The sequence below is a fragment of the Myotis davidii genome, unplaced genomic scaffold, assembly GCF_000327345.1.
Source record: "Myotis davidii unplaced genomic scaffold, ASM32734v1 scaffold685, whole genome shotgun sequence".
Taxonomy (NCBI): domain Eukaryota; kingdom Metazoa; phylum Chordata; class Mammalia; order Chiroptera; family Vespertilionidae; genus Myotis; species Myotis davidii.
In genome coordinates, this window is record NW_006295823.1 from 148,314 (window position 1) to 163,120 (window position 14,807).

At 48.7% G+C, this 14,807-nt stretch overlaps 1 protein-coding gene across 1 annotated transcript in view; it reads right to left on the bottom strand.

The window, feature by feature from the left end:
• Positions 1-14,679, bottom strand: part of ZBTB41 (zinc finger and BTB domain containing 41) — a 16,295-nt gene extending 1,616 nt beyond the window's left edge. Inside the window, exons 1-10 of the mRNA XM_006770712.2 lie at positions 14,282-14,679; positions 13,129-14,169; positions 10,054-10,261; positions 9,275-9,344; positions 8,370-8,517; positions 6,655-6,784; positions 5,314-5,409; positions 3,872-3,978; positions 3,126-3,231; positions 1,057-1,145 (exon numbers count right to left, since the gene is read on the bottom strand). Coding sequence (XP_006770775.1) covers positions 1,057-1,145; positions 3,126-3,231; positions 3,872-3,978; positions 5,314-5,409; positions 6,655-6,784; positions 8,370-8,517; positions 9,275-9,344; positions 10,054-10,261; positions 13,129-14,169; positions 14,282-14,459 — 2,173 coding nt within the window. The 5' untranslated portion in view covers positions 14,460-14,679. The remainder of the gene's footprint in view (positions 1-1,056; positions 1,146-3,125; positions 3,232-3,871; positions 3,979-5,313; positions 5,410-6,654; positions 6,785-8,369; positions 8,518-9,274; positions 9,345-10,053; positions 10,262-13,128; positions 14,170-14,281) is intronic.
• Between the last annotated feature and the right edge of the window lie 128 nt (positions 14,680-14,807).

A 14,807-nucleotide genomic window follows, 5' to 3' on the forward strand; every position in this document is an offset into this window, starting at 1 on the left:
AAAATTTTAATGTGTCATGTTAATTCCTTGTACTGGTAGAGATGATGAAAAATAGGGTGCTTTAAGAAGCTTTACTTTAAAGAGTGAGATGAAATGGGAAGAAACAATTCCCATTTTCTCCTGGCTCAGAGTATCTAATGTAAAATCAAATTTTAATCTCATAGATAAAGAAAAAAGAGTTGTGTCAGTTTTTCCTTCATCTCTTAAGTTCCATCAGTGGATGGAATGTTGGCCTGCGGAATGAAGGGTCCCAGGTTCGATTTCGGTCAAGGGCATATGCCTGGGTTGCGGGCACATCCCCAGTGGGAGGTGTGCAGGAGGCAGCTGATCGATGTTTCCCTCTCATCGATGTTTCTGATTCTCTATCCCTCTCCCTTCCTCTCTGTAAAAAATCAATAAAATATATTTTTTTAAAAGTGGCTGAAATGCATAAATGTGCCTCTTTCTCAAAGAAGAAGAGGAAGAGCACGAAAAACTCCGAACTGATATGAGACGTCAAACACAGACATCCAGGGAGGAGTCCAGCAGAGCCTAAGTTTCCCAACAGGCAGCAGCACCCGGGGAAGAGGAGGATGTAGAACGTGGCCCCTTCCGGGAAGCAGCGAAGCCAGCCATTCTCCTGACCGCCTGAGTGATGGCTGACTGCGGAGGAGAAGGACACGTGGGCACTTGCAGGCGAGGCAATGAGGCCACATTCGAATTACTTTTTCAAAGACAAGAAAATAACTGATTTAGAGAGTTCACAGATACAGAGGAGCCATAAACAAGCAGACGGGAGGAACAGGAGAGGAGAGCCACGCGCTGAGTCCATTCCCGATGGGAAAGGTCTTCCCCTAATTGTACAGAAGGATGTTCACAGCATTAAAGCTTCTGTCAGAGAGAATGGGAGACCGGAATACAGCTCATCGGTAACGTCAAACTTTACGTAACGAGTAACAGTCTTAATGGGGGAAAAACAAAACAATTTAACCGAGAACAACAAAGTTTAAATGCCTCTATTTTACTCCTGAATAATACACAAAGGTATATATATATAAACTACCCATTAAGTTTTACCTGAATGCGTCCGAAAATGCATTTCGAGACTTGATTTGCCTTTAAAAAATTTCTTACAGACATCGCATTGATGAAAGGTGGCTTTGTATCTAAGAAAATAAAAAGGGTAGAGTTTTTTTCAGCGTAATTTCAATAAATAATACACCACAAATCGAAGTACAATGGTGTCAAAGACAAGCACCTGTGAGACCAGGTTGGGCGCTGAAGTGGCCACTGCCTTCGTGGAATAAATACCATTTGACTTGAAAGAACAAAAGACAACCTACAGTTACAGACCAGAATATTCTGGCAGGTACCTCCTCAAAATTAAATGAAGTGAGCCTGTCACTTCAAGGGGAAAAACTGACAATACCGGTTGCTGATAAAATTGGAGCTTTCAAGCTAACGTAAGACTTTGGGGAAACCTGCATTTGCCCTTGATCTTGGCAGGGTCCCAGCACTCCATTCTGGGACGCTGGCGGAAGTGTTAGCAAACGTGACTTGTTGATCCCGTCCCGTGAAATACACTGACACTGGGAAATCTGTAACTCAGTGAGCCCGTTTCCAAATGACGAAGGCAGGATACGACAGTGTCATGTAGTAACACACCCATGCAAAGTGCAAGGCCGACCAAGAGATTCCAGGCATCAGAGGATAAAACCCCAATTATCTTGTTCAGGTCCCCCCTGCTCCTTACGAAGCTACCACTTGCTGAGTTTCAGTGTGGCTGTCACGAGTAACACCCACAATTACCTGAGGAAAGGGCTATTGTAAGACTCTTCCATTAACCAGCCGTGTATCTGAGGGAGGCTGGGTTTTCTTCATTTCCTTCAACCAAAATAACACCGTGACAGCAGATAGGACAATCCAGCTCAGAGGCCGTGAAAGGGATTTACAAGAACGTACACCACCGCTCTCTTGATAGTTTTGTTTTGTGCCCCGAGGCCGTGAAAGGGATTTACAAGAACGTACAACACCACCGCTCTCTTGATAGTTTTGTTTTGTGAAGGACTTACTTTTCACACAGCTGCTATTTATGTGAGCATGGGATGGCCGTCTCATTACTAAATGAACTAGTAAGTAAGAACTCACGTTTTTCTCATTTTAATTTCTAAGGATTCATGTAATGCATCTCACCTATAATACAGCATCTATGTTGTAAGCACATAAACGAAGGCTCCCGAGGCACTGACCCATTTTAAGGGTACAGAGGGGTTGAGGCTCTGGAGCAGTGAGCGTGCGGCCCATCTTCCACTCAAGCACACGGGCTGCTGAGGCTCTGACTTCCTTCTCCGCGTGGCATCGTGGGTATTTTCACGGCCCGACCCTTCAGAGCCTGCTGGCACCTCGTGAGCCCAGAGTACAACGACCCCTCTGAACACACTGATGCCATGAGTGGGTCGCTGAACAAGGTCAGTGAAGGGAGCGCCAAACCAATGCATGAAAATGAGCAAAGGATGCAGTCGCCTCCTAGTGGCCCTCAGGCCCGTCTCCAGCTCCTGCCGTTATAGACGCTGTGGGCAGCACGCCCAGTACTTGTCACTAAGTGTCCGGGCACCATGGACCACGTCTGCTACTTGGCACTTGCTCCAAATACCGCGTCCAAGAGCATAAACTCGTTCAACATTTTACACTCGACAACTCAGTTAAGCTCGGCTATCTAAACTGTACTAAAAAGTGGATGATCCGGACCATGCACGCCTCCTTCAAATGAAATACCATGCTAAGTGCTTAGTGTGGTTACAAAGATTTAAGTTCTGACTACAGACATGCCCGGTAACTGCTGTCTCATTAAGTATAACACACAGGCAGTGTCATACACGCAAAGAGCCAGCAACCAACACACACGAATCCCCCAAAGAGCGGAGCTTTTATGAGTCATCAAGTTCAATGTCCGCCACCCTAGCCTCTGTAAACTTGGTACTGATGCCTTGCTCAACTCCTGCAGGTCTGCAGAGAAGCTACAGCAGTGAGAGGGCTGGTTAGCCAACCTACCCCCAACCAAACAGCATCAACTGAGACACTTTGTGAGTTCCCCCACCAGGCTGATCGGACGCGGCACTGAGGAGAAACACAGCCCGTCCACTTACTTCTGCCACACCTTCTCTCCAAGGTGCACGCTCTTGTAGTGAACAGTGAGATGATCCCTGCGGCCAAAACATTTTCCGCATTCTTCACACTGATGAGCCTTTTCACCTTAAAGACCCAAATATCTGATTATTATATGCACTTCAGTTTTTCCCCCCAGAAATAAATTACCAAACAGGAAAATAACATGGGGAGAAACAGACCAGGAAAGTAAAGCCACCCTCAGCTGAGGGTATAACGATCTGAAATTGATCGGCATGATTAAGGTACTCTAAAAAAAAAAAATAGGATTTCAAAAATTCACCGTGACATGAACTTGAACACCCAGGTACAATCATTTCTCTTCAAGCGTCCATGTTCTGCTAACTACCTTCAACTCCAATCAAAACAATAAATATTATCGTGGCGTCTCCCTTTAGGGAGCTGTCGGCAGCCATCGCTGCATATATCCACGTAACGTGCACGATGCAAATGTTGAGCATTTGATTAAAACAATTTTAAATTATAGTTTGTAGTCATTAAAGACAACCAAGTGATTAAACTTACAGTGGGAAAAAAATGGGTCATAAAATTACGTCCCTTTCAAATGCTGCTTAAAAAAGGTAGTTGGAACCAGTGTTCAAAGGAGTGGCCTATATAGACCCAATCATTAGACTAATAGCCAGCGTTAATTAGCATTAAATAGCATGTACTTTTCAGGTGCTTGTTACAGAAGGACTTCGGAACAGCCTGGCCAAACACACCTCACCTGAATGTATCTTTTTGTGCTTCGTCAGGTGGTCGTGGCGAATGAATGTTTTCCCACACTCGTCGCACTCGTACCTCTTGTCATCGTGATGGACTCGCAAGTGAAGTCTACAGAGGAACAGAGTTCAAGAGCATGGGAGGCGGTGACTCGGGAGGAACAAGGGGGGTGACTCCACGCGGCTCCCAGCCTCATCCCTTTCCGGCTCCCTTTCTAGGTCTGGGCCCTTCCTGCTCTGATCACCTGCCTCCAGGCTTCCTGCATTCTCACCTCTTCAAACAAGCACTCAGCTCCGCCCAGGCTCCCACCCCGGCCGGACGACACTCGCCCTGACCTTTCAGATCCTCCATCTACTTCACTAGACTAGCACGCGCTGGACTCGTACCCCTCTGGCCAGTGAGGTCTCCGAGCAGCCAGAGGAGGAGAGAATCCAGAAGGACTGGAAGCAAACGGGTAGGAGCTCAAAGGACAGACTCGGAGGGTGGCCAGTGACAGCCAGTAATTAAAGGGACCCTTTCGGGGCACAGGCAGTGCTGATAAAGTGACAGTTGAGAACTGAGTGGGTGTCTAAGTAATCAGCTTTCTGACAATTACATTTTACTACTGTTCTTCATATTTAACCAGACAAAATATGGCTCATTTCATAGTTACCCAAGGACAGATTATAAAAGGTTCAAATCCTTAAAACTGATTTAACTGGAATTATTTTTATCCTCACCGTCCTCCAACTATGTCTGTCCCAGAGAAACGAACAGCTTTCTCATTCAAGTAGCCCAAACATGCTGATTCTACTGTCACTAAAACTGTAAACTGACTGAATTACCTGCAAAGGGAAGCATTCTGTTTAAACTTTGAGGTAAACAGCAAAGCCTTAAGGTTAACATCCTTCAGAGCATTAATTAAAAGTAAAATTGTACACGTATCCCCCAGTACACAGTCACCTATTCATTCAGGAAAAAAAGCAACTTTTCAGAAACTGCAAATGTGGTCAAGGATTCAGTTGCAGAAATAATTACATGAATTTCAAATAATGAAGACTTTCAAAAACTGAGAATCCCCGAGTTTTCCATTTTGCCGTATTTTCATACCGAACTATTCTTGGACAATCCAGAGTGAAGAAATACACTAAGCTCGCGACACCAGAGTTATAATGAATTCTGGTTCAAAGAAAGGTAATGAAATAAATCTTTACACGATGACAATCCCAACAGTAGAGCACCCGGCAGGTCTGGTGATGAGGAAACGTTTAAACATATTTTATCGCACAGAAGGAAGAGGACACTGGAAGCTGTAGGGGGAAGTCTACACGCTTTCTGCACACCTTCGCTTGTGACAAGTACTAAGAAGTGTTTTCATCCAACACGCCACTAAGCCACCGGTGAGGAAACAGGCGTAAAGCGGAGACGCAGTTCTCGCGCCCGTGCCGGAGGAAAGGGCCGGCTCACCTGTAGGAGCTGCCGTGGCGGAAGCGCTGCCCGCAGATGCTGCAGAGGTGAGGCTTCTCCCCGCTGTGGATCCTCATGTGCTCCTTCAGCGTGGTTCTGCGTTAAACACACGTTTAAACGAAAGGTTTACTGAGCGCCGACGTGCACGCGAAACAGGCGCCCAGCAGGCTCACCAGAACGTGTTCAAGCCAACACTCTTCTTCTAGGACCAGTCTCCCTGCACACACTGTGGTCTCTCTCCTCTGACAAACCAAAAGGGACAAAATCTCAACGTTGGGCCCTTTGCCACTGGTTTGCTCATGGCTGAACTACCTATCTATCTATCTATCTATCTAACTATCTATCTATCTATCTATCTATCTATCTATCTATCTAACTATCTATCTTACACAAAACATGGAGAATAAAAAAGAGAAGGTATGTACAAAGACTGCTGAGTTGGGAATTATTTTCTCATCTGCCTGGAAGATCAAACCCATAAGCCAGGATGTCCGCTGGGATCAGGCCCGGGGCTCAGTGCTTTCAGGAGTCAGAACTCGTCAACCCTGCACTGCGCGCTGGGAGGGGGGTGCCCGCAGCCATGGCCCGAGTGGGGGGTGGAAGAATCCGATGACCTCCCTTCTCAAGCACCTTTACCCCAGGCCCCCGTTTCTGCCTCTCCTTCAGGGGGACCCCCTGCTGCTAGCCCTTGTGCCTTCTGTGGGTTCTGTGATGTCAACTAGGCTCTCCATCCCTCTGATGCCTCCTTCGGTCCGAGACCTCAGTCAGGTACCGCTGACCCACTGGCTTTCTAGCTATAAACCTGTGTTGTTCTTGTTACCTTTCTCCTCGGTCTCTGTAGCTACTGTCTTTAAGATAAATAAATAACTGAATACATGTTAATGTATTTCTACTGGGGTTCCAGAGAAAGGCAAAATGGTACCTAAATTACATTCACCATCTGAACTCACAAATCCTGGCTTTATAGCGTCTAGAGCAGCGGTTCTCAACCTGTGGGTCACGACCCCTTTGGGGGTCGAACGACCCTCTCACAGGGGTCGCCTAAGACCATCCTGCAGATCAGATATTTACATGACGATTCATCACAGTAGCCACATGACAGTGATGCAGTAGCAACGGAAATAATTGTATGGTTGGGTCACAACATGAGGAGCTGTATTTAAAGGGCCAGGAGGTTGAGAACCGCTGGTCTATAGCATTTTACGTAATTTGTGTTTTACCTTTAACCCTGACGTTAAAGCATAACTCAGGCACGCCGCGTCTTGCGTGTCTCTAGTCCTCACACACACAGGTCTCACTTCCACACGCCGGCCCCAGGACGCGCCTGCGTGGGGGCCTCACCTCTCCCGCACGGACTTCCCGCAGATGAAGCAGCTCCACTTCCTCTTGCCGCCGTGCGTGCACTCCCTGTGGCGCTTCAGGTTCCCCGTGTCATTGAACTGGCGGCCGCAGATGTCGCACGGAAAGGGACCTGGGAGGGAAAGGCCGTGTAAGTCCAGGCCGAGGAGGAGACACCAAGGGCAACTCCCCGGCGTGTGTGAGGCCCAAGAGGCTGCGGGCGACCTGGGAACCCATTACCCGTGGGCATCTGAGGGGGAGGGGCGGTCCGGAGTGGGGGGCCCCCCACCCGTGGGGTCTGACGCCGTCTCCAGCCTGCGTGTCGGCACGGAGTTCACCCGTGGGGCAGCCGGCTGGGGTCAGGGGCCCGCCTACTGGCGTGGGGAACCCACACACATTTGGTGACCAGGGGCTTCAGAAATGGAGGGTTTTGTGTGAACAGCGAAGGAGACTCAGGGAAGGAGGAAGAACTGGGTCCTTCCCTCCACGGGAGGCTGGGCCTTCCCCTTTACAGTACGTAATAAATGGATGCCCACTCTCACTAGTGCATATGTCACGACACAATGCAATCATTTATTTAGTCATATCTTCTCTTCCCAGAAGGCAGATTTATAATCTTGTCTATATTCCTGGAATTGAAGACCCCTCAATTCCCAACGGAAGCTGTTTTTCCCGGAACTAACGCCTAAAGAAACTTCTCACATGCAACACGCAGTCATGATCGTGCCTTCAACCACGGCTCTTACATTACACATACCATAATAGTATGGAACCCATGCAACAGTAATTACAAAACCTGGTTCCATATGACGGCATCTTAGACATGCTGAGGTGAAATACCATGCTAGAACAACTTACTAAATGCAGAGAGGTCTAAGCAAAAAGAACAAAAATAAGCCTCCAGCAGACACTAGTGCTATATACGAGAATTGCAAAGCTGAAGTACTCCTGACCACACAATGGAGACTTCAAAGTATTTGGAGATAGATGGTCAATCTCTCTTCCCAGACAAAATATCTCCCCCATGACAGTGTCCCCCATGACCAAAAGTCAGGTCATCCCCATGCCTACGACTCTGCATTTATTCTTAAATAAATGTAACTTAATTTGTTTCAATCTTTTGTCCAGTAGTTTTCTTTTTACATTTTTATTTTCTACGTATTCATCACCCCGACCAGCTTCACATTAGCTACACGTTTCCTGAGCACGAGGCACGCATTTGCATCCAAGTTGCCGATGGGAACGCTGAACAGGAAAAGCTCTCCACCTGGCATGACAGTAACTCATCTCCGGGGTTAACTGTGGTGACTGTGCCTCCCCGCACGACCAGCAGGCCACAGTCTCCACTGTGCCCGCACGCACTGGGGAGAGACTTCACCCAACACGATACTGAATTCCAAGCAGACGAAGTCTATTGCCCTCCCTGAAAAATGAGTTTTTTCCCAACACAAAGAAGCCGTAACACAGCCACTCCCAAAGCTATCCAACTGTCAACGGTGAGTAAATGCCATTTAGAACCACGGAAAGATCTGCCACCGAAACAATAAACAAACAGACGTATTTCCTGGTCTCCAGGAACTGCAGGACACGCAGCGCCCCGCCCGATCCACACTCCTCCTCCTCCCCCTCCCCCGCCTCGGTGGTGTGACAGCAGCAGGCCCCCGCACGCTGTGGTCACCCACCGCTGCCACTGCTTCTGGAAGAAGCCATCTGCTCACCCAGATGGAACTTTTCCTGATGCTTTAACCGGGCGAACCGTGACTTGAAGTGCTCTTCGCAGTAGGTGCACTTGAAGGGCTTGTCCTGGGAGTGCAGGATCATGTGCTCCTCCAAGTGAGGCCTCCGAGTGAAATATTTCTTGCAAATCTAAAAGAACGTGCACACAAGATGTAAGGGGACCCGAACTGGAAATTAAAATACAAATCTCGTAATGAAGAAGAAACCCACAAATTCAAGTAGATTTAAAAAAAAATAATGTGCTGACAGTGCTGCTCCAGGGCCTAAAAAGGCCTCTAGCTTTGGCCCAGGCTTCTTGGATCCTGGCCGCCATGCCAGAAGGAAGCTCAAGTAGCCCCACCAAGAGACCAAAGCAGAGAAGACGCCCAACACCAAGCTGCCAGGGCTGTGAGTGAGCCACTGTGGAAGTGCCCCAGACCAGACCAGACGAGACCAGACCACCCACGGGCTGCAAAGGACTGAGTGACGTCAGCTAAAACCACGTGGAACAGAAGAATCACCTTGCGAAGTCCTGCTCCCGAAAATGGTGAGAGACGATAAAATGACTGTTTAAGGCCACTAGGCCGTGAGGGGGCTTGTTATGTAGCAACAGATAATCAGAAATGGAGGGGGAGTTCTAACATTTGATATGCACGGGCGATAGTGGTGTCACAGTTTACACACACACCTTCAGGTTCAAGGCATGGTGATCACAGTAAAATAAAGCCAGGACTGTATTTGTCAGGTTCATCACCAGCCTTAGTTTATCAAACGTAGGATGTCACAGCTAAAAGGCAGATCTAAAAGGCAGCTACACTAAGTTTGTGTTACGTGCAAGTCTGACTACTTTCCCCAAAGGCACCATGACATTTAGCTTTGTTTTCTAATACAAATGAAAAGCTATTACCTCACACTTCCAACTTTCACTCTTGGTCTTCCTAATGGAAATAAACTCCTGTGCATTTTCAGGATGAAATCTGGAAGAGAAAAAGAAAAGGATGATTAAGGAAAGATTGTATTAGTTAAATCAACATCCCATATAACCTGTGGACAATGATTACAAAAATCAGACAGATTCCATTCTTACACAAACACACATGTTAAGAATATACATGTCACTTCATGAAGTGAATGCACATGCCTAAATTTATGCAGATGTTGTCAAAAAGTCTAGACAGACGTTAAATACATTCAGGGACCTAGCTATTCAGAGATAATCTTCAAGGTGATTCACTTAATTTTTGTGAGTTTTTTGGCCAGATTTCAGTAAATTTAACGTCTTATGAGTTAAATATTCTCTCTCACAAATTCTTTATCAACTAACGACAAAGTTGAGCATGAGGAATAAGCTTCCTAGGGCTCTAAAACCCTCCCTGGAGTTCTAAAACCGTATTATTTTGAAAACAAACTTGCCCAAACCCAAGGCAGAAAACAAGATAACTAAACGCTGTGTCTGAAATGTCTACAGTAGACGAAGGAGCGCGTTTCGTCAGAAACCTTCATCTCAGCAGCCTGAACAAAAAATGTCAACAAACCAACACTCGCTGCTCTTTAATCAGTTTGGTCTGCAACACGCGCAGCCATGACGGCACCGGGGACAAGTCCCCGCTCCGCCGATGCTCCCGGCGACCTGCGTGTCTCAGCCGGGGGCGCGGCGAGTGCGTGGGGGAGCGCGGCCGTACTTGCCTCTTCACGTGCTTGGCGAGCGTCTTCCGGCTGGCGTGGAGCTTATGGCAGTAAGGACACTTGTGCTCCTTCTTATGAAAGTCGGTGTCGCTGCTGTGCTTCTTCCTGTGAACAGTCAGGTTATACTTGGTCGAATAGCGCTGGTGACAAATATCACACTCAAAGGGCTTCTCACCTGTGTGCACGCGGGTGTGGCTCTCGTATTTCCCTAGAAGAGAGAGACGGCACCGTTACGCTCAGTGCCTTCACCGCAGTGGCTAGAATTTGACGGTGGGGGGAAAAAAAACACCTCATGGTTCATAGCCTAGTTAATACACCGACCCACACCCACACCTAAAGGAAGTTCACCTAGACCTGTAACTTTGATCAACCTCAGCGACTTATTGTTCTGAGCTACTGCTCAAGACGCCTGCCCTCGAAAACCTGGGCCGCCTCCTCCCGTGTTCGAGGGCTGAGTCTGAACGCAGCCTTTATGACTTTTCTCCGACATCACAAGTCACGGGTAGGTTTTACCAAACCAGAAAGAAGCTACGTGGCGCTTTAGATCGGCGCTCCACACTTCCTCGGGCTGTGAGGAGGGCTGGGGGTGGAGGGAAGGGACAGACGCAGTAGAAAATACCCAAGTGCGTTCACACTAGCTGGCCCGTCGGAGACACGCAACTACACTAGATTAACGAATAATAGGAGCAGCTCACATTCCTCGAACACCTTCTACATGTCATCCGTTGTAAGCAGTGCGATCCTCATGGTCACCCCAGGAGAAGGTACCGTTAGCGTCTACCCCACTCTACGTACAAAGGACAGGAGGTGAAGGAGCTTGCCCAAGATCTGGGTTCAAAAATGCAGGCGGTGGGACATCCCCCACAGCCCATGCTTTTTTAACTGGATGTTATAATATCAACTGCCATCTCTAAGTTCTGGGGGAGAGAACACAGCCCCAGTGAGGCTAAGGGGGGAGGGGGGTGTGGAATGAGAGGGAGGGGTAACGTAAAATACACTCCGAAAGGTAGGCTGGAAATAGGCCTGCAATGCGACCCATTTATTCCCACAATTACCTGCGCTGCCCTTGGATTAAAAAGCTGCAAAAGGCTAAAATATCAGGACCTTCATCTTGAACAGTATTTTCCCAAATGATGTGCAGGGAACTTTCATCTCTGGGGCAGTGAAAGAAGCACACCCCAAAAGTGTCTTGTGATAAAATTACAGCAGGAAATACCGGGTTATGTAAAGTGAACAGGTTTCTTCGCAGGGACTTTGACAGGTAACACAGGGGGAATGACAGCACCGGCCTCCCAACCTAACGTCCACGGAGAGCTCCTCTCGGGAGCATCTCACAGTCTGAGGTCTGCGTGCTGGGCTCGCAAGGCCATCTGTGACCTGACTCCCTGCTCACTCCTCTCGAGTCAAATTAGGCCAAATGAAGGCAGAATACGGGAGGCATGAGCGAAGAATCCAGAGCCTAAGAAATAAAATCTATTGGGAAGATGACATGTTCTCGGGTCTCTCCATGCAAAGATGTCGTTCTCTCCCCTGCACCCCACACAGCATTCGTTGAGAGCTCTGCAGGAGCGACTATCCAGCCTGCATCAACTGTATGTCTGTGCTCTTCCCACCGGGTTACTCATTTCACCCTGAGTCAACTAGTTCACCTGTATGTCTGTGCTCTTCCCACCGGGTTACTCAGGAAAAGTTGTATTATTCGTGTTTGTACAGAGCTGCACAGTAAAAATCGTGATAAATGATTAAACTGGGTTGTCAAAAGTATTCTCATTTGGAGTGACGAATATTCAGAGGCATGATAAAAAGCAAAAAGATGTTGGCGCCGCTCTGCCAACAGTATACTGTCGCCTATCTAGAGAGGAAACGATTACCAATCCCTTATAAAACCAATTTCCACCTATAACCAGGCCCATGAGTAACTCAACCCTGCCAGACACATGGGGAGAGATTAAAACTGAGTAATTTTACGAAGTCAGGTTGCACTCACATGTTCCTTTTACCGTTTTATGTGGTAGACTACATTTCACAATTTCATAACTTTGATTTATGTGGAAAATATCAATTGTTGCAGTTTAGAAGTCCACATTAGAAAAGTTCATATAAGAGGCCTCCAAAACTTACTGTACTAGCAAATATGAGATATCTTAAATACTCACTGACATATTTTTAACTCAAGCTGACAGACCACATTTCCTACAGAGACTTTTCTAATAGGGGAAAAGGTGATGTATTCGTTATTACAACAACCGAAGAATCTACTAACTAGGGCACTTCCTAAAGACTCGTCCGACAAAATTAAATCGCCATCGGTACAGTTTTACTCTCAACTATCTAACAATCTAGTCCCAAACCCACTGACTCTAAACAATGCCCAACACTGGAAAAGTGCTGTTTCTAACTCGCATGTTACCAAGTCCAAGAGGAAATGGTATACGCATTATTGAATTAAATCTAATATGACCTAATTCAATTTTCTATCATGACTCAAAAATAGCACTTATCTATGAAATCGAATTAGTATATAAATCAAATCTCTACATTCACCATAACTGATGCTCTGGAGATTCTCAAACCAAACACACGAACCAATCACCTGCCGCCTACTGTCAGGACATGAGGAAGAGACAGTAAAGCCTTATGAATGCTTAATTCCTGAATCACAACAAATTTAAACAAACAGGATAAAATATGTACCGGAAACCAAACACCCACCCTGGTGAAGTATTCTTTTTAAAATTGACTTTCCAGCCCTAACCGGTGTGGCTCAGTGGCTAGCGCGTCGGTCTGCAGACTGAAGGATCCCAGGTTCGATTCCGGTCGAGGGCATGTACCTGGGTTGCAGGCACATCCCTAGTAGGGGGTGTGCAGGAGGCAGCTGATCGATGTTTCTCTCTCATGGATGTTTCGAACTCTCTAACCCTCTCCCTTCCTCGATGTAAAAAATCAATAAAGTTATATTAAAAAATAGTAATAATAAAATTAACTTTCCAAGTCCAGTTTTTAATCATGGCCTTCAAAACACCCCTGAAAGCTAAGTTATTAGAGACAGAAGTGCGACACGCTCTCTCGTCTTACCTATCCGGTCGAAGGTTTTATCGCATATGGGGCACTGCAGGATTTTTTTGTTATTTATCTGAATGATCACGGGAGATAACCCGTCGTGAATACTTCCTGCAGAATCGCCGGTCTCTGGTTCTTCCTCCTCCTCCTCCTCCTCTTCTTCCTCCTCCTCCTCCTCTTCTTCCTCCTCTTCATCCTCCTCCTCCTCCGCACCATTCGGCTCCTTGTCACTTGGCCCTTCGGTGTCGGAGAACTCATCAGACATCTCCTCTAGCTCATCTTCCTCGGCGTTACCTTCGCTCCCCGGATCCTCGGAATCGTTCCCATCGGGCTTCCCCTTCTCCAAATGGTCTCGGTTCAGGCCGCCTGACCCGTCACCACCTTCTCGTGTGTCATTGCCGGCGGTGGCGGCGGCGGCATCTTCGAACTTCACGGGGCACCTCCGGTTCCTCTTGGACCTCCTGGCGGAAAACGCTCTGTCCAGCATGTTTAGCCCATGTTTTTTCCCCAAGAAGAGGGACCGGTGCGTCTTGGCCAAATGGTTCTCCAAGGACTTCTTGTAACAAAAGTGTCTGCTGCAGAAGGTGCACCGATGGTCATCGGACACCCTCCCCCCGGTCAACCCACTCAGCGACTCCTCCGGGGGCGGCTGCTCGAGGCGCTGGGGCTGGAACGGGGGGTGGGGGACGCCTTCGCTGTTGAGCACCTTGACCGCATCGATGATGTCCAGGAACTTGGCGGCCTCGAGGACCAGGGGGATCTCGTACTGGGACACGAAGAACTCGGCCGTGTAGAGGAACTCCAGCAGGTGCCGGAAGACCGAGTGCGGGACGTGGTCCAGGATGACCACGTCCGTGCTGGGGTTCTTGCTCAGGCACGCGTGGAAGTAGCTGCTGCCCACGGCCACCACCACCTTGTGGGCGCTGAACTCCTTCCCTTCCACGATGATGAGCAGGTCGCAGAAGGACGGCTGCTTCTGCCGGTCGGCGTTCAGGTAGGTGAGCAGGTTGCGGCGGTACTGCCAGGAGCTCAGGAGCTTCCGCTGATCGGGGGCGGCGGCGGGGAGAGGAGGAGGCAGAGGAGGCGGTGGCGGGGACGGGGGCAGGTCCCGGTAGCAGCGGAGAGCCTCCGGGGAGGCCGGTCTCGGGGCGGCGCGGGGTGGCGGGGCGGGGCAGGTCCCGGTAGCAGCGGAGAGCCTCCGGGGAGGCCGGTCTCGGGGCGGCGCGGGGGGCGTAGGTCAGCGGGTCCCGCGTCCCGGCGGCGACATGCCCCTCGGGGGGATCGCGGTGACAGCCCAGGCGGATCTTGTCGTCAAGGCTGAGAGTCGCCTTTCTCCTCTTCTTCATTGCAGGGCGACGGTTTCGGGGCGAGAAACTTCATTAAGTGGCTGGAGGGAGGTAGCAAGGGGGGAAATCAATAAAATAAAATAAAAAAACTAGATTGTCTTGGGTATCGGCTACCGGAGGGGCGTGCCCGAGGGCTTCGTGAGCTGCAAAATGAGGGGGAAAAAGCGTTAGATGGCAAACCCAAGCCCCTCGCCCCACCCGACGTCATCCGAAAGGACGGCCCGGTCGCAGCGTCCACTCCCTCGGGGCTGAGACCTCAGGGCGGGGAGCCCCGCGGGCCTGTGGGGGGTTACATTTTGGTGATACAACCACATCTGCTCTTACTTCTCCACAAACCAAGGAGGATCA